The sequence below is a fragment of the Canis aureus genome, chromosome 12 (assembly GCF_053574225.1).
Source record: "Canis aureus isolate CA01 chromosome 12, VMU_Caureus_v.1.0, whole genome shotgun sequence".
Taxonomy (NCBI): Eukaryota; Metazoa; Chordata; class Mammalia; order Carnivora; family Canidae; genus Canis; species Canis aureus.
The window spans coordinates 15,630,047-15,656,396 of record NC_135622.1 but is presented as its reverse complement, the minus strand read 5'-3'; the positions used below and the strand labels follow the sequence as shown (position 1 = coordinate 15,656,396).

At 50.2% G+C, this 26,350-nt stretch overlaps 1 protein-coding gene and 1 long non-coding RNA gene across 2 annotated transcripts in view; one reads left to right on the top strand and one right to left on the bottom strand.

The window, feature by feature from the left end:
- Positions 1–7,765, bottom strand: part of TET3 (tet methylcytosine dioxygenase 3) — a 106,736-nt gene extending 98,971 nt beyond the window's left edge. The window contains exon 1 of the mRNA XM_077842932.1: positions 7,062–7,765. Coding sequence (XP_077699058.1) covers positions 7,062–7,364 — 303 coding nt within the window. The 5' untranslated portion in view covers positions 7,365–7,765. The remainder of the gene's footprint in view (positions 1–7,061) is intronic.
- Positions 7,169–24,313, top strand: LOC144280670 (uncharacterized). Its single transcript, XR_013349087.1, has 3 exons — positions 7,169–7,681; positions 19,633–19,740; positions 23,754–24,313. It is a non-coding gene; the product is annotated as an uncharacterized LOC144280670 (long non-coding RNA).
- The last annotated feature ends 2,037 nt before the right edge of the window (positions 24,314–26,350 follow it).

Sequence of the window (26,350 nt, the reverse complement as noted above, 5' to 3'; positions counted from 1 at the left end):
GGGGCTTGAACTCACAACCCTGAGAGCAAGAGTACATGCTCACCGACTGAGCCAGCAGGTGCCTCTAGTCAATTCTTTTTTCTAACATGGGTTCAATCTCCCTGCTTACAAACTTCCACCCACTACTAAAAGTTCTGCACACTCCTCTACGCATAGACATTGACTCCTTTCACAGAACACTCACCTTAGCTTTCTTCATGTCCAAGCTGAACAGACCCATTTCCTTCAATTACCCTGCCCATGATCACTCTGACAGATCTGGAGATAGCTCTCAACAACCCTCATTGAGTTTCAGCTCTTCCTACTTGTTAGGAAACCAGGGATTCTTACTTCTGCATTACTTTTTCTTTTCTTAAACAAGTGTAAGACTCTGGATTTACTAACTAAATTCCATCAAGTTTGGCTGGGGTCCATTTCTCCAAACTGCCCCAGTCTCACCTCCACCATCACCATTCACCATCCAACCCCACCCACAGATCTGACACACCTACTCCCTACCAACATCTTAGTTAGATGGTACACCTGTCTTCTCTTCGCTAAGTCTCCAAGCCTCCCCGTAAGACCCAAGGTTCTACAAACACACCTCTCCTCTTCACAACACCACCAACTACTCCTCTCTCATGTGCTCCAAGATCCTGAGCCAGGCTGCTTACCAGCAGACATCTTCTGAGAGCCCTTTCCTTACCATTCTCAACACACACACACATACAAGTTCCCCAGGTTCTTATGGGGTTTTATTGATAACTCAAGAAGGTAATGGGCTCCAGAAGAGTAAGAATAAGCCCAAAGTAAATCTCAAGAGGTTCTTGTCTCTCTGATCTGCAGGGTGAAGAAATGGGTTGGGGGCACCTAGGTGGCTCAAGTTGGTTGAGAGCCCGACTCTTGGTTTGTGCTCAGGTCATGATTTCAGGGTTGTGAGATGGAACCCTGTGTCTGTTGGGCTCCATGCTCAGCTTGGAGTCTGCTTAAGTTTCTCTCTCCCTCTGCCCTCCCCCAACCTGGTGTGTGTTTGTGTACACACAGGTGCGCACTCGCATGCTCTCTCTCAAATAAGGAAGGGAAGGAAGGAGGGAGGGGCTGGGTCATCTTCCTTACTCTTGTTGGCAGCAGGAATTCTCTAGCTGCTCATCAAGACTTACTTCTCATCCCCTTCTCCAAGCTCCACCCCCTTTCCCCAGTCATACAAGTGCTGAAGATCAACTGCTCAAACTCTCATGCACATACCAATCACCTGGGAATCTGGTACAGATTCTGATTCAGTATGTCCTAGGTAGGGTCCTAGATTCTGCATTTCTAACAAGCTCCCAGGTAACGCCAGTGCTGTTGGTCCACTGATAGGCAAGGAGGATATCTGGTCACGAACCATTCAGTTACTCTAAAACTCAGGGCAAGTGAACCACCTGCAGTAGAAGAGCCCAGGTCAGTGCCCAACATCTCAGTCTTATCTGCTTCAGAGAATTTCTACTCTAACTACACATTAGATACACCTGTGGAGCCCCAGCCCAACTGGGTTCACCACAGACCAATTAAATCAGAATCCCTGGGAGTGGAACCCAGGGGACTGCAAGTTGGAATCCCTGATCCCCATGGTTGATAAAAAAGACTGAACAGGGCAGTTACGCCAGTAGCCTCTCTTCAGGATGATTTTAAAAAAAAAAAAAAAAAAAAAAAAAAAACTGGCCCTCTGATCTGTCCAAGAAGCTGCAGGAGATGCCATTTATTTGCAGAAATCCAGATCTATTAATCTGGCTGGGCTGCTTTAAAGAGCCACAGGGACCACACCCCCACCAAAGCTCACCACTTGCCTTTCTAGTCTCACAAACCACCTTTTTAACAATCTGCTCTAGAGCTGTCAAAAACTGACATCAAGCTTATGCATTAATAATTTCCAAAATCTCTCTGAAAACCTGGACTTTTTGCCCGTCTCTGGTTCCCTTTTCAACAATCAACATCACATAACAATTGTCACTCTGTGAGCACAGGTGAAGGTGTTCCATAGGCAGCAAATGGCTCAGACTCAGGTTGAGGCAGCTGGCTGGCCCCCTTTCCCAAGCACTCACACTGTGGTCTTCCCCACCCTCACTCCTCCCAAAAGGACAGGGCCTCAGTGGCTGTTCCCCATCCACAGTCATGAAGCCCAAAGTTATAAACCTACTACTCTTCCTTCTCATCCTTGCCCAGGGAATATATAAAAGACGTTTGTGTCTTGAGCATTTTCCACCAGCCTCAGCACATTCGGGCCTCTGGACTTCCTGACACTCCTCTTCAGGGGTCAGGCCACTCCTGAATCTACCTACAGTGACACGCACCCCCCTCCCACAGTCTTCCACCATCTGCCCTCACTGCACAGCAGACCCTGTAGCCACACAGATGGTTCAGTTCTCCCTGAGTCCCACCACCTTCCTCCTTGGGGCACCATTCAGGACTGTACTGTCAGCATTTCCTTTTTAAAGAGCAATCCTATTCCTCCGGCTAACTTCCCTTTTAGAGTATGTGGCCATGGGGTTAAAAACTGCATCTGAAAAACGATTTCTAAAGGCTGTAGTAAATGCCTCCCCTTGCCCCGGTCTTTCACTCTGGCTTCATGAACGCTAAGACGGGATTCCTTTCTCTAAAGAATCTCATCACCTCTATTTTACCTATCAGTCAGTTCTCCCTTTGCTGGTGGGAACTGGGGCCAAACTTAAAGCACCCCTTCCTCACAGCCTCTGTCTTCAGGAACACAGAACTCCTGACAGGCAAGGCAAGAATTCTGATACTGTTGGGAGATTTCCAATTCTGAGGTATTTTGTCTCAAAACTGGCATAGAGAGCTGTTTCAGCCACTGAATCCACTTGGCTGAGGGCTGGACAGTGTTTTCACACTATATATATTTTCCCCCCCATTTATCTTCATTTTTCACCCACAATGTTCTTAGTCAAGCTCCCAACCTTACTCATGTGTTTTTCTAAGCAAGTTTTGTTCTTTTTGTTTGTTTGTTTGTTTGTTTGTTTTTTCCATAAAGTTATTTTCCTACTCTTCCTATCAGGTGTTTATTTCCTTCATCCATGAGCAATTTGTCAGGCCCCGGACCACAGCAGCTCCTTGCTCCTGGGGGTCTAGCTTCCTCCCAGCAGCAGAAAGGCTGGCAAACTTCTCCCTCCTTTGGTCTGGCTCCTTGGTTCTTCTATGAACAAGCTAGAAGAGGTCTTGAGATAAATATTTAATCTGTATTATATCTCCACAACTACAACTCAGAGACTAAAGCATAATTGTTTAGGCATGAAGATACCACACTGTCTTTCACCCTTCACCCCCTCAGAGTTGGGGTTCACTCCCAACCATCTTCTCTAGATTTCTAGGAAGGTTTTGTCCCTGTCTATTGATCAACTACTATGTGCCCAACATTATGCATATTTTAATCGCCATTAATCCTCACAACAACCCTGCAGAGAAGGATTACTCCATCTGACATATAAGAAACCAATGCTCAAGAGGCACCTGGGTGGCTCAGTTGGTTAAGTGTCAACTCTTGATCTCAGCTCAGGTCATGATCTGAGTCGTGAGTTCAAGCTCTGCTTTTGGCTCTATGCTGGATGTGAAGCCTACAGAAGAAGAAAGAAGGAGAAGAAGAAGAAAGGAGGAGGAAAAGAAGAAGAAAGGAGGAGGAGGAGGCGGAGGAGGAGGATGACGATGATGATCCCTGGGTGGCTCAACGGTTTAGCGCCTGCCTTCAGCCCAAGGCATGATCCTGGAGTCCCGAGATTGAGTCCCACATCAGGCTCCCTGCATGGAGCCTACTTCTCCCTCTGCCTGCGTCTCTGCCCCTCTCTGTGTCTCTCATGAATAAATAAAATCTTAAAAAAAAAGAGAGAGAGAGAGAGAATGAGCAAGAAACTGATACTCAACACAATAAGAAGCACAGTGCTTACTCTGGGGTCTGAGGCCTACTTTGTCCTTACCCCCACCAAACCCTACTTTACTAAGTAAGCATCTTCTTGTGCTACAAGCCAGAACTCAGGCAAAAAGAATGGGAAGGAACACTAACAGCCTTGAACATCAGCCTGGGATCTAAATCCTTCCTGCCACGTACAAGAATGAACCACATCAAGGTGGATTACCTCACTTCTGGTCCCAGAGAAGCAATCACCTGGCTCTGGTGGGAGGACGCATCCCTGGGAGCTATCTCTAGTCTTAAAATGCTGAACTTCTTTTCTGAGTGAAGGGGCTCCAGAGCACCTCCCCCTCCACACATATAGACACACACTGCAAAACAGAATGAGGAGCAGGGAAGAAAGATGGGATACCCAAGATAATGCTCCCCCCTTAAAGAATGACACAAAGCAGCTGTCAGCTCAAAGGCAGCAGGTGGAGGTGGAGACAGGATGGAAGAAAAAGGTGCCTAGGAGAAGAAATGCCCAGGAGCAGGGATGTAAGGAAATGGATTAGTTCTCAAAAGACTCCTGGATGCTGTGCTTGTCTCACCTGAAAAACCAGGGCCAAACTCTAAAATTCTATTCCAGAGTCAAAAAAAAAATCCTCAGATGCCAGTAACATGTCTCCCCCTTTCCCAACCTCCCCAATCCCAGGATGTCTGCTACACAGCTGCTCAAATCTAATGGTTAAGGTCCCAGGAGTCCCCTTGGGGCTGGTAAATGCTGGGCTGGTTCTCCGGCTCAATCACAGAGCCTCTCTGGGCGTTTCTCAGCTCTGTGACTACTCCAGGGATACATTCATTAAATGCAGCGTAGCCTGGACAGTGGTTCCCCTGCTTTCAGCTTTCATGGACCAATAAAAAGAAAGTCATAAACCTAGAAATACTAATTACCATCTTGTATTTTATCAAGTCAAGACTTTTAAAAAATAGGTCTACTTTCTATCAGCATCTTCATTTTGTAAAAGAAAGCACATTTTGAACATCAAATAGAAAGGAACCTATCCTTAAAGCAGGTCAGAAAAAGTTTGTTCACTCCATTGCCCCCTTTTCGTTGTTTCTCTAGAAACTGGGAGAGCTTTGTTGTGGGCCACCACTGGTCTACACACCAGTATGTGGACCTTCTGTCCTGGGACACCTTGGGACACCAGCCACAGACCCTGGGGGCCTAGAGGGGCAGCCAGCCACAGCGAGGTCCACAGGCATATATAGATCTCTCAGCAGGGCTGTCTCTATGCCTCAGCCAAGCCAGATCCGTGTATCTTAACCATGATCACCCGACAGCCCAGGCCAGCAGCTTCTGTACAAAGATGACGGGACCTTGGCCTCCCTCCCTGCCCCTTTCACTAAGGTATGCTGGATCGGTACCACCATAAGAAAAGCTCAAACATGGTTCACCAGGGCCGCTGGTTCCAGGAATATCCAGCTTAGAAAGCTAGGCCCCCTTCCTCCTCCGGTTTGATCATGGGAGAAATGGAGTGAAACTGAGGGGGTGAGAAGGGGAGTGAATGCCTGAAGGAAGCAAGCAGTGGAACCAAGCTTTAAAAGTCGTCTAGGCACATCTTCCTTACACCAACACCCAAGATATCATCATGCCCAGGAGTGAAGCCTACCCCTACTCCCCCGCCCTTTCAGAAATGACCGAAGGGCCCTGGGCCAGCAGGATGCCAACTCCCCACAACACCTGCAACATACAGCGGCTGGACACTGTCTCCCAGGCTAGGGTGGAGAGCTGTGCATATGATCCAGATGTCTGCTCCAACCAGAGACCAGGGAAATAGAGCACCGAGTCTGTGGTCCTGGGCCATGCACGATATGCAACTTCCACCAGGAATGGACAATAAAAAGGTAAAAGGGGGCAAAAAAACATCCCAGCAACACCCACCACCCTGCCCCCAACACTTGCATCTTTCTTCTCGGCCACAGGACCACAGCCCCACCACGCTCACGGCACAGCTGGGCGCTCAGCAGTCAGGGAAATCCCGAGCGCCAGCCGCCAGCCCAGGGAAGCCACAGGTGCCCTAGCCCTCAGAAGCGCAGCAGCTCCCAGCCCCGCTGGAAAAGGCTTCAAAGGCCATCAAGCACAACCCCTCCATTTCCCCAGGGAGAAGACAGGCCCAGAGAGGGGGCCCGAGCTGTCTGAGCCCTTGGACAAATCAGTGGCAGAGCGCAGGCGCCCCGCAGACACAGCGCAGGCCTCCGGCTCTGTCCAGCGCGGGTTCCGCTGCCTGGAGAGACCTCAGCTGCTACACCGCTCCTCCCAAGCTGCGCCACTTCGCTCGTCCCTACTTCTGCCAACTCTCGGCTATCGAGGCTGCCACCAACCTCGTGCTGGCAGCCCGCCATCAGAATAGAAGGGAAAGATGGGAAAGACCCAATGCAGGGTCACTACCTCTCCACTTCCCCCTCTCATCTCATCCCCACTCCTCCTTTCCTCCCTCTGTCCCCCTATTCCAAATGAAGGGAGTACTCTTCCCAGCGCCTGACAGTGTCTCAAAGGCACAGCATTCATTCATTCTTTCACTCGGTCTCCGAGTGCCAACTACACATCAAGGAACCGAGCCAGGTCCCGAGAACACAGAGATAAAGAAAAGTCTTTGACCTCCAGAAGTACCTCAGTCCGGTAGGGGAACCCAAATCATGAACTGTCATTAAATTTCCAGTTCCAAAGGGCTCTCCTGCCCTCTTTCTGAGAATGATGGTACCCAAAAAAAGGCTCAGGAAACGAAACATTCCATTCCATCAAGGCAGCACAAAACCACGCCATCACCCCAAATCTTCCTTTCCAAATCCATCATTCCCCATGTCACCCAAGCATTGGTGTGACCTTGAAATACATCTGAGGCTTCAAGCAGGACAAAAAAAAAAAAAAAAAAAAAAACCCTCCTAGAAACAAGGCTGGATAGGTCCTGCATCAAATGCAAACATCAGCGATGAGAGTGCTAACCGGAGACCCCAGCCCCCTGGGCACTCTCGTACAAACTGTCAGCCCGGCAAATGCGCGCAAGCAAGCCGGCTCCTACCCACGGCCCCATTCAAAGACCAAAAGGATCCAAACGAAAGAACGGGCTTGATGGTCTCTAACAAGACCCTGTGAGTACAGCGCCTTGGTGCAAAGGGCGGGGTAGCCAAGCCAGGGCCAGCTTACCTCCTTGAGAAGCCCCACTTTCTTCTTCAGCACCTCACACTTGCGCAGTTTGCAGATCTGGTGCGTGCGGCGGTTGGTGCAGCTGGTACAAGCCCCGCAGTTTTCTAGCCGCCGGCAGGGCTCACAAGTACCACACCGCTTTCGCTTCTTTCGCCCATCTCCACCGCCTCGGAGTTGGGGCTCACTCCCAGCCATTGGGAGCCCAGGCCCCTGGAAACCCCCTACCATCACCTGGCCCTGAGGGAAGTCATAAAGGCCTGGCAGGTCCGGCTGGACTGCCAGGGGCACCTGAAACTGGCTCATGATGCTGCCAGAGGTAGGGGCATAGGTGCCGGAGCGGAGCCACGGTCTGGCCTCCCGCCGCCTGCCAAGGCCACCACTGGGTCCTTCTTTCCTAAAACAGTCAAGAGTGCACAAGGGTGAAGGCAGGTAGCTCCAGTCTCCAGGATGGGCGCCTCTTCACCTCCTCTGAAGCAGTCTGATAGGGCTCAGTTGGGGGCCACTCTCCCATCTGCTGGGGCCCAGGATCTGGGGCAGGACGCCAGCGGCGGTCCCCAGAGAAGGGATCATCTTGGCTGGGTGGGTTCTTCACCCTCACCCACCCTGGACCCAGGCATGAGGTAAGCAGGTGGGTGTGTGGTGGGGGCTGGGCAGGGTGAGGAGTTTCTCCTGGTACTTCTCCTCCGGGGGCGGGGGGGTGGGGGGGGGCCGGATGATGGAGAAGGCAGCGCTGCCTAAAACAGAGACAGAAAAAGGGGAAGCGCATCACTGGAGGCTCGGCGACAACTTTCACATGTTACCTCTTCCTGCTTCTGGAAAAAGAGAAAATGGGGGAAGAGAAAGGGCTTGCTCAAATGAAGTCCTGCCCAGAACCTCTGGCAGGGCGCACCAGCGCCCGCTCCCCGCCTGGGCCAGAAGGCCTAGAAGCGCCCGCCGGGGGCGGGGGGAACCTGCCCGATGAATCTGAAGGGGTGATCCAGGTGAGATTTCTAAGCAAGTTGTCCTCTACCCCACCCCCACGGGCTTGGGAGAGTTTCACCAAAATTCCCACACACACCCCTCACTGGAGGTCGCGGGGCCTCCCCAAGGGAGCAGAGCTTCCAAAATAAAGTTTGCGCAGAGCTTCCCTCGGCGGTGCTGCCCGAGCGCCCGGCACGGAAGCGGCCTGGACCGGGGCGCGCCCGCGGTGGCCCACGCCGGCCGCCCCGCCGCGCCCCCCGCCCGCCGGCCGGACCCGGGGAGGGCCGCCCGCTCCGCCGAGGGGGCGCGGAGAAGGGGGCGCGCTCCAGCTCGGGCCGGGCCGCGCGCGCGCCGCCGCTCGGGCTCCTTTGTTCTGGGGCCTCGGCCGCTCGGCTCCGGCGGCTCCGCAGCCCCCGCCCCGCCCCGCCGCCCCCGCCCGGCTCCGCTACACTGTGACCCGTGGCACCCACGCCCCGTCCCCCGCAACAAAGTAGCGGCCCCCCGGCCGGCCCCCGGGCCGTCCCCTCCCCCGCCCCGGCCGGGCCCCCCACGCCTCCCCGCCGCCCCTCCCCCACCCCGGAGCCGGAAAGGCACCGACTGCACCGACCTGCCCGCCGCCTCCGGGGCGGAGCGCACAAAGGGGCAAAGTTTCCCGGCCCGCGCCGCCGCCGCCGCCGCCACCACCGTCGCGGCCGCCGCCGCCGCCGCCTGGGGCGCCCGCCTCACGGAGCGCCTGGCCCGGCCGAGCCCTGCGCGCGGAGCCCCCCGCCCGGGCCGAGGAGGGGACGGCGCAGGAGGAAGGAAGAGGCAGCGGCGGCCGCGGCGGCAGCAGCAGCAGCAATGAAGGCGTCCGCGGGACTCCCCGCCCCCCGCGCGCCGCGGCACGTGCTCGCCCGGGGACTCCCCCGCCCGGGAGGGCGCGCACGTGCGGCCCCGCCGAGCCCCGCCGGCCCCGCCGGCCCCGCCGCCCCCTCCGCCGGGCCCGGGGCTGCGCGCGGGGGGAGTTCCCGCGGGGGGAGGGCACGGAGCAGGCGGCCGGCGAGCGGGGGGCGGCAGGGCCCGGCCCGGCCGCCGCGCCTTTGCACCTGCAGGACCTCCCCACGCCCGCGCCGCCCTCCCGGGACCCGGCTGCCCGCCTCGGGCCAGCGGCCCCGGCCCTCCGGCGCCTCTGCAGCCCCGGCGGGCGAGGCGGGCCGCGCGGGGTGGGGCACGCGGACCTCCCAGCCTAGGCCCGCGGCCGCGCCGGCCCCGCTGTCCCCGCTTCCTGCCGCTCCCTGCGGGCCCGAGCGATGCGCGGCGGCCCGGAGCCCCCGGGCGCCCCGAGCCCCGGGCCCGACTGACCCCCCTCTCCCGGCTGCCGCTCGCCGATTCCGAGGCAGGACAATGGGGGACATCGCGCGTTTGCGTACCGAGTCAGCCTGGCCGGCAAGGAGGGGGCACCGGGGGCAGAGGCTGCGGGCCGGCCGCGGGGCACCCTCGCAAGGGCCACGGCCGAGCGCCCTATTCAGGCGGACCCCAGGGCCGTGCCATCGCGAGCCTCCCCCGCGCCGCGCTCGGCTCTTTCGCGTCGAAAACAAAGACTAATCCGATACCCCCGCCCTGCCTCCCAGAGGAGGGGGAACGGGCGCGTCGCGGAGGGTAACGCGGAGGACAGCGTTCAGGAGGGGCTCGGGGAGCCTCCAAGGGGGCCGCGGCGCAGCCAAGCCCCATTAGCCAGTGCAGACACTTTGGAAAGTCACCCTGGGCTATTTTCCAGGCAAAGGACAAGGAGCAAGGCACAAGAATACTTCCAAGTTGCCAAACTGCCCGTTCTCGCTGCTGCTTTTTTTTTTTTTTTCCCCTCACCTGTTGTTCAGGCCAAGTTGAAATTCCAGGTTATATTAGTTCAGCTCCACCCATCTGGCCTGACTGCCAGGCTGGTGCCCGCAGCTGCCTTCCACCTACCTGGGTTGCTGGGGAGAAGGGTGGGTCTCTAACACACACACACACACACACACACACACACACACACTCGCGCGCGGGCAAGTCCTGGCAGAAACAACCATGGGGCGGACTGGCCTGACCAGTTTGGGCGGTGCTCAGGGAGCCAGGTGCCTGGCAATCATCCCCGACCCGCTGAAGCTAACAACTCAGCCAGAACTGGAAAAAGAGCATTCGGCGGGCTATTTAGAAGAAACAAAAAAAGTAACCGATCTCAAGTAGCGCTGTCCAGAAAGCCCTAGACTGGAGGAAAAGCCGGGGTTCTGCCTGGAACTTCCCTCCTCGCAGGCCTTTTTCTGACAGGCTGCACCACTGGCCAGGTTGTCAGCTGTGGGTGGGTGGGTGGGTGGGGAACGTGGCTGCAAGACCTAGTTCCTACCCGGGTGTTTGAGAGGACTAAAGAGTTTCTGTTCAGGGAAGTAAGTCTAGAACTGAAAAGAGATACTTGGTGTAATTTTCAATCAAACAGAAGAACAGGTTGTGGACTTGAAGTTGTCTATGTTTTAAATAATTTCATTTTAATAAAAGTTACACATATTAGAGAAAATGTAGAATACACAGAGAATTAGAAGACAAACATCACCCAAATACAACCACATTTAACCATATGCTATATTTCCTTCTAGCCTTTTCTATTTGTAGGTTAGTTGCCTCTTTTTTTTTTTTTAATAACATGATTGTATGCACTCTGCAATTTGCGGCCCTCTTTTCACTTAACATTATACCATAAGCATTTCCCTGTTTGTTACACAATCTAGTATGACAATGGGGTGAAGAATGTGGCTTAGGGACAGCGAATTCTGGGTTCCAGACCCCACTGTGGTATTTATTAGCAGAGTGACCTTGGACAAGGTACCATCTCTGAGAGAATCCAAGTACTTGGCCAAGGGCTTTTGGGACAATGCTACCTCAAATCAGTTCCTTCTTTTTTTCTTCATAGGGCATAATAAATGAGAACAGCTATTGTCATATCCGTATCCGTAGAACAACCAAGTGAAGTAGGTGGTATCATTAAACTCATTTTACAGATAAACAGAAAGATTAAGTAACTTGCCCAAGGTCACTCAGCTAGTAAATGGTAGATTCAGAATTTAAGGCCGGCACCTTTCCTTCTGTATTCAGAGCAATTTACTGTGCCAAAGTAGTTTCCACCAGCTACCTATGAGGGGGTTGTTTCACAGAATCCTCTGACTTGGGGACACTTAGGTGACTCAGTGGTTGAGCATCTGCCTTCTGATCACGTTGAGATCCCAGGGTCATGGGATCAAGTCCCACATCAGGCTTCCCACAGGGAGCCTGCGTCTCCCTCTGCCTATGTCTCTGTCTTTCTCTGTGTATCTCTCATGAACAAATAAATAAAATCTTAAAAAAAAAATCCTCTGGCTTAGCTAGCTAGGTGGATGCTGGTACCATTCACCAAGACAGAGTGCAGGAGGAGAGAGTTATAGAGCCATCCATGTAGAATTGAGGAGGTGAAGCCTGGGCTGGAAACACACATGGGCCCCATTGCAAAGCACAGTCTAAGTGAGGCCCCAGGTGTGGAGGAGCGCATTGGTAGTGGACATGCAGAATGAGAGGCAAAGGCAGCCAGGACAGAGGCCCAGGGAACACCAGCTCCTGAGGGACAGCAGCTGACAAGGGGCCAGCCAAAGAGACTGAGAAGGAGCAGCCAGAGAGGTGGGAGGGAAACCAGGCCCAGCCCGACACCTGCCTGTATTTTTCCCAACTGCTTCTCCCTCTGGAACCCCGAACTTCGGCAGTCTCATCTGCTCATTCCTTGTACCTAGGGAAACCCCTTCCCACTTCACCACCCCCTTCCCGCTTCCAGCTACTCCTCCTACCTGCCAAATTCCCACTTATCCTGCAAGTCTCAGCATAAATGCCAGTCCTTCCATAAAACTTCTTCCAGACCCTCGGATTCCAGAGCCTCACCTCTCCCGCCCCCCCCCCCAAGTTTAATGCACCCTCCCTTTGCAACAGTTATCTTATCAGCATTGTAATTGTTTGCACATTTCCCTCCCCATTACTATGAGCTCCTGGAGGGCCGGAACCTTGTCTTTTCACCTTTGTAATCCTAGACCTAGCACTCGATCAATATGTGTCGAATGAAGAAAGGAGGTCAGTAGAACCTGATCAATGACATATCCCAGTGACACCAAAGACCCACAGGCTTCCAAGGGTTTTTTCCAGTGGGCCTTCTTGGGTCTGCAGCCTCCCGCGCTGCCGGGTTACTCCTTCCTCACACACCACTCGAGTTGGAACAGCTGGGACGGTGGTGGTGCCCAGCGAGCGGCTCTGTCTGGCAGCAGCAGCATTAAGCTAGAGGCAGTGGTTCGCTAACACTGGTCCCCAGGCGCAGCATCACCGGCACCTGGGAACTTGTTAGAAATGCAAACTCTCGGGCCCCACCCTAAACCTACTCAAGCAGAAACGGGGTGGGGCCCAGCGCTGAGTTTTAACAAGCCCTTCGGGTGATGCCCGCTGAAGTTTGAGAAGCACTGGACTTTTGGAAGCGGTCGAGAAGCAAGTTCAGCACCCAGGCAGCGGCCAGGATCAGGCCCGAGGCGCTTAGAGGAGGTAGACCTAGAGACGCTCCTTTTATTAATTGGCGTGGCGGGCTCCACCCCCAGCGACCGACGACTGAGCCTTTTTAGGCCACTGCTCGGGTGAGGTCAGGACCTGGCTGCCGCAGCTGCCCCAAGGGTTAGAAAGGGAAATCCCGTTGCGAAGGAAACAAGCCCAGTGGACTGCAGGCACTGCAGGGTTGGCAGGGGGCGTTTCCCTGGTTGGGGATGGAGGTGGGGCTGACTTCCAGCTCCACTGAGGAATTGCGGTTGATTCAGCACCCGGCCAAGAGCACAGGAAGTTGTGTTGGATGTGCCCGTGTGGTTCTTCTGGAAGTCACTTCGTGGAATCAACACTGCTGGTTGTTTGCGGAACCTGCAAATGATCGCATGTGACTAACGTCCTCTGAGATGCTCGACCCTGCTCCTTCTCTTTAGCTAATAAGCAGTTTGCCCTGTTTGAAGGAGCTTTGTACTATGGAACGTTTTCCAGAAATGTAAATACACACCCATGTGCACGCCTGGGCTTGGTTTTAAAGATTGAAGGCATTGGGAAGTTTGATTGGGGATGTGTTTCTTCTCTGGTCATGTATTGGTTAAAAATATTATCAGCTAATGTTTGCATAGAGCTTTCCCTTTTCAAAGCACTTCCACATACATTATTATCGTTCTGTCTGCAGAGTGATAATACAGCAAGTGCAAATGTTACTTTCCTTTTCTTTCGGTGACATGGCTTTTATTATTATCACCATTTTACAGATAAAGGAACTGGGATTCTGAGAGGTAATGTGTCCAAGGTCACTTACTACCAGGTGGCACAAATGGGCCTACAATCTAGGACCTCTGAAATTTGCCTACCAGGGTCAGGGCTGATAGGGGGCAGAAGCTGACATTTTGCTCATGGGGAAAGGGAGATTCATCAGTAGATTCCTTTTGGACATGCATTGGTTACTAGGACATGTGTAGGGTATCTAGACTACATTTTTGAGTAGCTCAGCAAAAGCTTTCATGTTTTATTTCTGTGACTTTATTTTGAATTTAGAGTGAATCAAAATGACTATATAACTTAGAAGGAGAATGCAAGGTCCCCACCATAATGGGAAATCTTCCAACCTAAGGGAAATCTTCCAACCATGATGGAAATCTTCCAACCCTCCTTGGGCAGGAGGGTGGGAACTTTGATGGACTTCAAGACTCAGGTTGCTGAATACCCAAGAGGGATAAAGGCTTTGGTGTCCCCCACTCACACCTTGATTTGACCAGATATAACAGGATCAGTTAGGTTTCGCTGTAATAACAAACTATCCCCAGGTCTCAGTGGTTTGACCAAAAGTTTACTTCTCAATCGTGAAATATGTCCATTGGGGGTCAGCAGCAGCTCTGTTGTCCATGGCGACACAGGCAGCTCCAACTGGACATGTTGCCTCCTCAACCCTGAAGGCAGGAAATGAGGATGAGGCAAACCAAGCACTAATTCTCAAAGTTTTGACCTAGGAATAATTCATGTCATTTCCACTCTAATTTCACTAGCAAGTCACAAGGTGGCAAGGAAGTGTAGTAGGAGCAATGCTTCCATGAACCTGGAGAAGCAAACGTATTTGGTTAACAGTGCTAATAACACATAGGGAATAGTGTCAGCAGGTGAGGTGGATGTGGGTACCGGAGGCATAAGTGCAAACAGTTCCACCCATTTCATGAGTGCTTCTCCCTCCTGAGGACATGTATTTGAGATTCCCATTCTATTGGGTTGTCGTTTCTCCCACTAGAGAAGATTCAGATATTTAGACCCAGGCAAAAGAAATCTGAGCTGAGGGAAGTATGATGGCAAAGATGAGTGGCAGTGGGGCAAGCTCAGTAGAAATTAATTTGTAAATTGAGTATCCAGCAGAGGAAAGGACTCGGGGCATATGTGTCACCAGGGGCCTGTCTGCTTAAGAGGAAAGTTCTAAAGCTATGACAGAAGCATTTCCTGCCTTCTCGCCATTCACTCCCACTCATCCTTCCTGGCTAAACTCAGGTGACAACTCAGGAAGCCTTTGATGGTCTCTCAAGACTGAACCTGCCCATCACATTCTTAAGAGTACATTGTTAAGAGTGTCTAGGTCTGTCACGTTTACTATGCTGCAGAAAGAGACCACATCTTGCTCAGGGCTTGCTGTGGTACCGGGAATGTATTGGAGTCTCAGCATGAAGGCAGAGAAACCAGCAGGAAGGTTGTTATAGGAACCCAGGTGAGAAAAAAAATGATGGTGGTCTCCATTACAGTTGTGAGGTGGGGAGGGAGAAAAGTACTAGAGAGAGATTTAGGGAGCCATATCAACAGGGTAGGGATCAATTACATGAGGGTATATGGAGGAGGTTTCTGGAAGAACAATAGGGTAGATGGTAGAACCAGAGGAAGATCAGGTGGCTGAATGAGGTCACCAAGGACATGTCCATTTAAGGTGCATATGAGACATCCCCAACAAGACCCAAGAAGCAGCATATATGGAGACCTGAGGTTCTGGGGTGAAACTGGCTGGACCACGATCCTATGATTTACCTAGTAGTTGAACATCAAATCCTCCAACAAGGTCAGCCTTTTGTTGTTGTCATTGTTGTTGTTTGAGAGAGAGAGAGAGAGAGAGAGAGAGAGAGAGAGATAGAAAGGTCAAGCAGAGGGAGAGGGGTAGAGAGAGAGGGAGTGAGAGAATGTTAAGCCCCTGTGCAGGGTTCAGTCTCACAACCTGCAGATCACGATCTGAGCTGAAATCAAGAGTTGAATGCTTAACTCACAGAGCCACCAAGGCACCACAAAGTCAGCCTTTCTAAAAGGAACTTAACTGATAGGGGTGCCTGTAGCTCTGTAGGTTTGGGCATCTGCCTTCTGCTCAGGTCATGATCCTGGGGTCCTGGGATTGAGCCCCACTTTTGGCTCTCTGCTCTATGAGGAACTTGCTTCTCCCTCTCCCTCTGCCCCTGCCCCTCCTCCTGCTTGTGCGCTCTCTCTAATAAATAAAATCTTTTTTAAAAAACAAAATTAAAAGGAACATGTGAAACATAAAGTGGAGAATTGGGGAGAGGAAAGCACAGAAAATAACGTGTAGTATAAAAATCATGAAATTCCTGAGCTTTAAATCTTAAGAATTCAGCCAGAGCAGTACAAGGGCTTTCTAAAGAGTCAAGTGTCCCTACTAGATGGCTTCAACTTTAACCTGTTTGTCCCATGACCTTGTTTTCATATGCTGCTCACATTCCATCTCTACTCAGCAGGAGCTTGCTTGCTCAGCTTGCATCTGAGATCTGAACTTGATTTCAATCCCTTTCATTCTTGAGGTTCCACTTCCCCATATCCTTTATGGGTGAGAGTCAAACCCCATTTGCAGGAACTGTGTAGGGCAGGCAAACCAATCCTCAGAGCCCCTACCAGATCCCATCACTCCACTTGGCCATTGTGCATCCCCCTCCCCCCACACACTCTTCCCTTTCCCCCAAAATTGAGATGCTCCCTCTGGGTGCCTGGGCTCCATTTCCAGCTCCTCTGCGTACTGGTTTGTGACTGTGGGCGAGGTAATTCCCCTCTCCCAGCCTCCTTCCCATCTGTCAAAATGCTACTTAGGCTACCTCCTTTGCAGATTCCTTTGCAGAGAATCAAATGAGCCTCGCTATGGCAATGTTCTATCTCAGACATTGGTGTGTAGTAGGGACTCAAATGGTCCCCTCTTTCCTTTTTTTTTTTTAAAGATTTTATTTATTTATTTATTCATGAGAGGCACAGAGAGAGAGGCAAAGACACAGGCAGAGGGAGAAGCAGGCTTCATGCAGGGAGCCTGACGTGGGACTCGATCCTGGGTCTCCAGGATCACGCCCTGGGCTGAAGGCAGGAGCTAAACCGCTGAGCCACCCAGGGATCCCCAGGTCCCCTCTTTCCATTCCATCCGATCCCTTGGTTCCTCTTCCCCCTTCAGGGAGAAAGGGTCTTACAGTATTTTAACCATATGTAGCCATGACAACCAGAATTAAAATTTATACAATAATCAGTGAGGATATTATGTATTACTTAAGAGAATGGAGGTAATGATGTGCAGGTGCCCAGGATGAGACTCGGCACTGAGCAGGAGCCCCTCCTCAGTCTCCCCAGCTGGAGACAGCAGTTCTCCAAACACATCCTTCCCTACACATTCAAGCAGCCCTAGGGCCTGCCACCTCCACTCTAAACCATCCTGAACTGGTGCCCTCTCTCAGCCTTCTAGTGGCTACCCGGTTCTCACTCCTGCTTACCTCCCTGCCCTCACCCTGCAGGCTCCTTCTTCATAGACATGGATCACATTGCCTTGGATTCAGACCCCCTGGATCCACTTGTTCCAACCAGAGCCTTAGAATTGAAAAGGCCAAGTGCCTGGGCCATCATCCTGCAGCCAATCAGGAAAAGAAGTTTCAAACTCTTGCCACTCCAAGTATGATCTGTGGACCTAGGGCATCAGGACAGCTGAGGGTTTGTAGGGGTGTAGAACCCAGTGGGCCCCAGAGCTGCTGAATCAATATGTGCCTCCTAGCAAGACTTCCAGGTGATTCCTAGGCACCCTACAAACTGAGAAGCTCTGCTTTTGAAGTCTTTCAGGATAAATGGGCTAGAGATTTTTTTTAAAAGGATGCAGTCTTTTTCTATGGAGCAGGAGAGGCGTTCTTGGGAACACCTGCGCTAATGGATTGAGTCATCCGAGGTCAGTCTGGCATCGTTCCTGGGGAGGTAGTCTGTATTGCCAACACTGTACTATTCATCTGCGGAGCCAGGGAGCATGAGCTGAGCTGATGCCTCCGTCTTCTTGCCATTCTTTAGGGGTGTCCTAATGGAGACATGACTAGGGCCATGACCCACATCCACCTGTCACTTGGCTATTTCGGACCACAATAAAACATGAATTTTATTTTATTTATGAGAGATAGAGAGAGAGGCAGAGACACAGGCATAGGGATAAGCAGACTCCCCATGGGGAACCAGATGTGGGACTCGATCCTGAGACCCTGGGATCATGACCTGAGCCAAATGCAGACACTTAACTGACTGAGCCACCCAGCTGCCCAATGTTAATTATTATTAAAGTCAACCATATCTTCAAAAATCTCCTATGTTTTGGGGCACCTGGGTGGCTCAGTCAGTGAAGCGATCTACTCTTGGTTTAAGCTCAGGTCCTGATCTTAGGGTCATGAGTTCAAGCGCTGTGGTGGGCTCCGGGCTGTTTTGAGTCTGCTTACAACTCTCTCTCCCTCTACCCCTGCCCCAGCTCTCTAAAATAAATAAATACATCTTAAATATGCCTTTTATGTTTTAATATTAAAGTATTTTTGAAAAATATTTGACAACATTGGAAAACATTTACGAAATATGAAATTGAAAGAAAATAATTAGGATGTATTATATTATCAAAACTTTGTAAGTAATTATGCAAAGATTGGAAGAGAATACATCACAACATTAACAATGGATCTCCTGATGATTTTTGTTTTCTTCTTCATACCTTTCTTCTAAAATTTCTACAAATAAGTATTATTCCTATAATTGAGAAATAAAAAATTATTTTTGAAAAAAGACAAACGGAAAGCAGTTCCTTGAGAAAGAAGGAAGCAAATCCTGATTACCAACAGAATGATTGCAGCTTTGCACATTGCAGCCACCTGGAGAACTCTAGGAATACTGGTGCCCAGGCCCCACACCCAGAAATTATGTTTGAATGGATCTGGGTGGGGACCCCAAGCCTCATGTGCTTGGCAACATCTAGCCACACTTGGGTGTGGTCTAATGTGCTGCCGGGCTGGGAACAGCCGCTTGCCCAAGCCATCTCACTTTCCAGCAGAAGTTTAGGCTGCTGTCTGGTGGTGGAGGAACTATAAGACCTGATTTCAGGCTTCATCAGTGAGTGATCCTCTGTAGCTGTGTGATTCAGGGAAGCCATGTAACCGAACCTTAGTTTGTTCGTAAAATGGGAATATTTAATGCCTACTGCAAGAGTTGGGGCATGGCTTCCAGGAGAGGATAAATGAGAAAGGTCTGTGTGAAATAGAAATCATATAGAATGAGTTCTTTGTTAGAACCTGGAAACTCAGATGATAACAATTATCTTTGATCAATGAAATATCCTTGGCAACACAAGAACCCATGCAAATAAGCAGGTTTGTTTCTAAGCTCTGTCAGTCTTGTAATTTGACTTGATTTGGAGATTCTGTAGGCAGGTGCTGTCAGATGTGGATGCCCAGGACAGTCCTAGCCTGAGGGCTCATGGCCAGTGGATAGCAGCCAATAGATCTGAGCTGTTCAGACCATTTGGTCATCTTGCTTTGAGAGGTGGCTGGTTTCCAGAAGCCCAAACGTTGTTGTCATGAAAATGTGCCTTTGCATTTTAAATACATTCTGCTTCCAAAGACATGTTCTTACTTAACCATCTCCTTGGGAGGTTGTGACCACTGCTTAAAATGTCTTGGGAATTCCTCTTTTGAGATTGCCTTTGTCTAAGCTACATTTCTTTTCTGGGTAGTTTCAATCAGTGAATTCATTCTCTATCCTTTGAAGAGGAGCTTAATTTTAGAAAACAGTCGAAAATATCTTTCAGAACCAATTTTGTTTTAAAGATTTTATTTATTTATTCATGAGAGACACAGAGAGAGAGAGGCAGAGACACACGCAGAGGGAGAATCAGGCTCCATGCAGGGAGCCCGACATGGGACTTGATCCCGGGTCCCCAGGATCACGCCCTAGGCAAAGGCAAATGCTCAACCACTGAGCCACCCAGGCATCCTAACCATGAATTTGATGGATGCCTGGATGGCTCAGTGGTTAACTGTCTGCCTTCAGCTCAGGGCGTGATCCTGGAGACTCAGGATCAAGTCCCATGTCGGGCTCCCTGCATGGAGCCTGCTTCTCTCTCTGCCTGTGTCTCTGCCTCTCTCTCTATCTCTCATGAATAAATAAATAAAATCTTTTTTAAAAACCCCAAATGTAATGATTAAGATGGTATTCAAACCTAGATAAGACATACATTTTTTTTTAAGTGAAGAGGTCATTCATTAAGTATGCCTGCCTTGCTACCCAGTTTACTCCCAACATCCGACACGGTGCCTGGGACCCATATCTCAACATATTCCTGTTGAATGATGAACAGAGCCCTGCTTTCTACTGGGACCCATAGACTGGCTCCAAAGTAAGTCTGAAAAGACATTGTACCGAAGTAGCCTATTTGGGATTAATAAATTCTAGTTTGTATGCTGATTAGAAATTAGTCCCTTTCTTTGGTAAGTGTGGTAGGTAGGTAGATATATATATATATATATATATATATATATATATATATATATATATTTGACTAAAGAGAAAATGTTGCAGTTCCTTTCTCTCACTGGGGTAATACTGGATTTAGTTTCCAAAGGCAACACTAATCAGTGACAAATCCAAGCATTTTTGGAATTATTTTTCATGCCCACCCAATCCACAAAACAACTAATCAGGTATTGTTAGCAAGGACAATACCTGAAACAAAACTCACTTTTTCATACAAGGATTTCAAGACACCCACTGGCAGGTGACAGAGAGGAAAGCAAGGTCTTGCTCAGGTAGTGGGAAGACTTTCACCGCAGAGCCAGTCTCAGCTGAGGCAAGTCGCTGCTCTGAAGGAGAAAGAAAGCCAAAGCCAAAGCTCAACTGCTTCTGGCAATGGAACCGTTTCCAGGAAGGGAACACACGGGTCATCTGAGGTCAAGTTCAGGGCACACAGCCAGCCGCCAGGCGGGAAGGAAGCTGCAGTGAATGCCTGCTTGCTTGCTCTCCAAGCCCTTTACCTTCTGAACAAGAGTCCTGTATCAGCACCCCTGCCAGGCCTCTCGGAGGACCTCAGAGGCTCGTTCCTGACCCAGGCCTCCTGGCTCTGGCCTCACAGACACGCAGAGGTGCTGAGGGGAGGCTGGTAGGAGGCAGTGTGTGCGGCAATGGCTCGCTGGCCTGTGCTGTCGTTGCCTTGCAGAGAAGAGGGGCCCGAGCACTCTACTTAAAGTACATGAGCATTCCGCATCCACAGTTGCCCTCCCCACCCCCAGGACGCACAGGACACATTCCTAGCTCCTTGCTTTGGTCCATGGCGTTAACTCCACAGTCATTGTCATCCCAGCTTCTGTTCTACAGACCCTCCTCTTGGAGTGCCCAGCTCCCGTGCTCTGTAACCCACCACAGTTCCCTTAGCTGGAAGCAGCACCTGTTACCGTCTGTCTTGCATCACGCTTAGGGACACGTCATCTCTCCCCATTTGGGACCACACTGTACCCACTCTTCACACCACACATAATCCTTCCTTTGCCCAACTGCTTAGCTGCTGGGTCTGTCCTCACCATTCTGCCTCCCATCATGTTCCTCACCTCACCGCCCAAGGCTCAGCTAGCTAGACTCTCTGAAGGACTTTCCACCCACACAGACCTACCAGCTCCACTTACCAAGTGGCTACTCTGTGCCCAAACATTTGTCTACAGTATTTCTAATCCTGGAACAGCCCTATGAAGTGGGATCAAAGATAGTTTCACTTTTGGACTTAAAGTTGAGGCTCAGAGAGGTTCAGGAACTTGTCAGAGTTGCAGAGCCAGTTAGTGGCCCAACTGGGACTGGACCCCAGGTGTGATGCCTAAGCCCAAGCCCTCCATCTCTTCCATGCTACTTTTTCATTCATAAGGCAAATATTATGAACTTGAGGCTATAAGAACTTTTGAAGATCATCTTGTTTTCACAGCAAGGGACCTAAGGAGTAGAGAGGCCTGATAACTTGCCCAGGGTAACACAGCTTCTCTCCACCCCCTTTCCTCATCCTTCCCATGTGCTGGAGTGGGGACCCAGGAACCATCTATCCCCTGTGAGGGGTTACCAGCGCCAGGTAACATTCTCCGGGGTTTCTAGTTGCAAGGTTTCTGACACTTGCCTGCCCTGCGAGCAGGGCCCCAGAGAAGGCAAGAGAGAATGTCACAGCAAGCTTAGAGCCACTGGATTATCCGTTCAGCTATATACAATGATAAAACCCCAAATAACAGTGACTTAGGTTTGTATCTCTTTTCTGTAGAAGAAGTCTGGGGAGGGCAATCTGGGGAAGTTTTATCCAGTTAGGGCCTGGGGCCTCTTCTGTCTTCTGCAATTTCCTCCTCATGGGGCCCTGCATGGTCCCCAGTGGCCCCAGGATCACCTGACGGGAGGGATCTGAGAGCAGACTCAAAGAGCTCTTTGACTTGTACCATTCATGCTGGAGAGGCTGCTCAGAGCCTGGCAGAGAGCTGGTCTGGCACCTGGTGAGATGTAGTATTTTGCTAGCAGCATAAAGGGATTGGAATATGGGGATATTTCATTGCTTAGTTCAGGGACTCTTCACAAGCTCAGCCTACTTCTCTTCTCCCCTTCTTCCTTCTTTCCTTTGGTTTAATAGTGATTGAGCTGTGCATTCCTATGTGCCAGGCCCTGAAGATACAAAGACAGATAGGATGCATTCTGTGATCTAATAAAGAGATGAGGAAATGGACCATTTTAATGCTATGGTGGCAGGGGAAACCTTAAGATCCATGCAACAGAAGCACACAGGCAGGGCATCTAGACCAGTTTCCTGAAGAGGGTGCTTGCTGATAAGACAGAGCTGAGAAACATTAGGGGGAATTGCTAGCTCCCAATGATCACCCAGATATTGAGGATGAGTGAGAGGAAGGAGTCAGACGCCCCCAGTTTTCTAGCTGCAGTAGGGGGAGGGGTGATGGGGCCACGATGGATGCAGAGAACACAGGCCTTCTCCCACGATGGTGTTCTCTTGCCTGGGGAATACCCTCAGCTTCAGATGAGGCTGCCACCTCCCCCGTACTACTCTCTTCCATTGCTGCTCCCAAAGACATGCACATGGGCCCTTTCCACTGTAAAGGTTTTCATTCAAGTGTTCTCGGGAGATGAAGTCCCTTTGATCCTGGTCTAACGAATCAAATGCAGGAGCATGGTCTGTACCAAGCATCCTCCAAGCCAGACTAAGTTGATTTCACAAGTGTCACTTGGGACCGCTGTGCCCAGTGTAAGCTCAGGCTCTAGAAAACCCACCTGTAGTGAACATCTGTCAAGTTGTGGGGAACCAGTGAATGGATCCTCTTCCCATGTTCAGGGACTTTCCCACTGTGGTGGGAGGCAGAGCCAGCCTCTCATGGTGAAGATGAAAAGTCAGATACTGGGATCCCTGGGTGGCACAGCGTTTTGGCGCCTGCCTTTGGCCCAGGGCGCGATCCTGGAGACCTGGAATCGAATCCCACGTCGGGCTCCCGGTGCATGGAGCCTGCTTCTCCCTCTGCCTATGTCTCTGCCTCTCTCTCTCTCTCTCTCTGACTATCATAAAATAAAAAATTAAAAAAAAAAAAAAAGAAAAGTCAGATACCGTCTCTCTCAGATTTCCTTGCAGCTACTACTCGGCGTGTCCAAGGCATGTGGCTGAGACTGCAACTAAGATATACCTACCAGAGTCTCAGGTCGGTGAGGAACTTCGTGTGGCAGGAGGAGTTACAGGGGGATCACATTCTCCCAATAGCCATGCCGGGCACTCTGGAACCTTGCAAATGACAACCTTGAAGCCTGAGCTTCATTAGGTCCATAGTAACTGCCTTCTATTTGCAATTAAGGACCATGACGATTTCTTGGCAGTTTCTCAGTCCAGTGAGGTACATTGCTGAAGGGAGCACAAACTTTGTTCAGAGGACAGTGAGTAAAACCATGTAGCTAGAACAGAGGATTCTTTCACAGAGTAGAAGATAAGGTTGGAGGATCCCAAAAACCCAGTTAAAGAAGAGCCTGGTCATCATTTTGTAAGAGGTACCAACATTTTTTAAATAAACTTTTATTTTGGAATAATTTTTTTAAAAATAAACTCTACGCCCAATGTGGGGCTTGAACCCACAACCCCGAGATCAAGAGTCACCATGCTCTACTGACTGAGTCAGCCAGGTGCCCATTTTGGAATAATTTTAGATTTACAGAAAAATTGTAAAGATAGTACAGAGCGTTTCCATATATGCCTCACTCAGTTTCCCCTGATGCTAACATCTTGCATTGTATGCTACATTTGTCAAAACTAAGAAGTTGACACTGGTATATTACTATTTACTAAACTCCAGGCTTGATATAGAGTCCACTAGTTTTTCCACTAATGTCCTTTTTCTATTCCAGGATCCGATCCAGGATACCACTTTGCATTTAGATGCCAATCTTTTTAAAGGAGAACATTAAATATGATTAAAAGCTGTTTTAGGAGAATCGTCTGAGAACAACAACCAGGTTGGACCAGGAAGCTGGGTAGCAAGGCATTTGTAAAGGCATTCCAGAATCTTCGCTGAATTTCCAAATGCACCTTAATGCCCGGTGCTAAAGAGACTCACCAGTTGGAGGTGCCATTGCCAGGAAGACGAGATCTGGGCCACTGGAAGCATGTCTGCCTGCTCAGGGCCCACAGGGGCCGAAGGCATCTTTAGGATGCTCCTGGGGGCCTCCACCTAGCAGCGTTAGTAAGCTAGCAGTTCTTCCTGCCCGGGCAACCAGCATGGACTGATAAATCTAAATAGGGAGCCAAAGAAATGCATGCTTATCTTCTTTTCTGAAAGTTTAGTCTTGTCTTCCTCAACAAGCAGCTTGTTGTGGAACGAGAACAGACTCAGGAATCAGGAGGGACCTGGGTTTGAGTCCCAGCTCCACCACTTACTTCAGGAGCCTGGGTGAGTTTCTCAACTCCCCTTGGGCTTTAATTTCCTCACTGGTAAAAAACTGGGATCTTAAATCTTCTTTATAAGATTACAGAGAGGATGAAATAACATTCACAGTGTTCAGTAGGGTATCTGGCACACAGTCGGCATTCAATAATCATGAGCTCCCTGACAACTTGAGGGTGGGATCTGGGCTCATAATTTTTTTGCTTATCCTTGTAATGCTTAGCACATAGGAGGCACTTCAAAATTTGGTGATTTCATTATGGAGCTCACAAACTCAATGACCCCACAAAAGGCTGATCATGTCTCTAGTTACATCATTCATTTATTTAGCAAGTCTATATTGGGCATTCACCAAATAGCAGTTAACAGATAAAAGCCAGACACTGTGCTAAGTGACCAAGACACTGTGTGTCAAAAATGGCAAAGCCCAGGCAGGGAGAGAGGTCTTCAGACAACGTTCACTCAGGTCTGATACAGAGTTGGACACAGTTAATAGCAAGCAGTGTGTCCAAGAGCAGAAACACTGGCTCCTTCTGTGGGGGGCAAGTGTAGAGCCTCACAGAGGAGGAGACTTGGGACTGGCAGAATCAGTAGTTCTTTCAGGAAAAAAAAAGTGGGAGAAGATGAGAGAGAAGCATTTCAATCTGTGGGAAACACAAGAGGTCTTCTGGAACCATAGGTAGGCTTGTGGGGTTTATGGTAGGAGTAGTGACAGATGAGGTTATATGAACACGGCATCTCTAATACTCCTATACAGAAAGGACTGAGGGGCAGTCATCTGGTGGCAGGGGCTAGCAGAAGACCTGACTCGAAGCTGTGCTTACATAGAGTAACCACTATTTTTTTGTAAGGTAGTGTTCCCCTTATCTGATGGGGATACATTCCAAGACCCCCATGGAAGCTTGAAACCACAGGTAGTACCAAACCCTAAAAATACTAGATTTACTCCTACACCTACATACCTATGATAAAGTTTAATTTATAAAGTAGGCACAGTAAGAGATTAACAACAATAATAACAAAATAGGACAGTTGTAACAATATCCCATAAGTTTCATGAATGTGCTCTCTTAAATATCCTTTTTTTTTAAGATTTTATTTATTTGAGAGGGAGGGAGGAAAGGTGGGAGAAAGAGAGAGAGAGGGAGAGGCAGAGGGAGAGGAAGAACCAAGCTCCCTGCCAAGCAAGGAGCCTGATGTGGGACTCAATCCCAGGACCTTGGGATCATGACGTGAGTGGAAGGCGCTGCTTAACTGACTGAACCACCCAGGTGTTCCTCTCTCAAAATAACTAATTTTGAGAAGGGTGCTGTGCTCACCCTTCTTCTTGTGATGCTGTGAGATGATAAAATGTCCAGGTGATGAAATGAAGCGAAGGGAATGATGTAGGCACCGTGAGGTAGCATTAGGCTACTATGGACTTTCCCCACAATCCATCAGGAGGATTATCTGCTTCCAAACCATGACTGACTGCTGGTAACTGAGACTGTGGGAAGTGAAACCACAGACAAGGGGGTAAGACTGCACACGGTTGAATTGAGGTGGCTTGGAGATGAGATGATTGCCAATGGTAGTACCGGGCAGGCAGGGCAGGGAGTAGGCACCATAGCCACTCCTGGCACAGCATGCTAGGAAGGGAACCATGTGACTGCTATGAAAGAGGAAGTGGGGTCAGGGAATTTGGAGGATTTGACTGCAAGGTCCACTACACACCTTCAGCTGGAGAAGCAGACACTGAGGTGCAGGGAAGATTTGAGAGCTTTTAGGGAGGAACAACCAGAATTTGGCGAGAAAGGGTGTATACAGGAAGAGAGCTAGAGGATGAGGATGACTCCACAGCTTCTAGCTTCTAATGTGGTCACCCAGGTGAATGAAGAAGCTGGAGAAACAGGCTTAGTTGCCCTAGGGTGGGGGTGGAGGTAAGAACTGTTTTTTGCACACACTGAGCAGAAGATAGCCAAGTAATGATACGCAGAGATCCAGATGGAGCTAGCTTTAAGTCATCCTCCTGTCTGAGATTTGCTTCCAAGCAATCTGAGAGTGGTGGGTTAGCCATAGGTG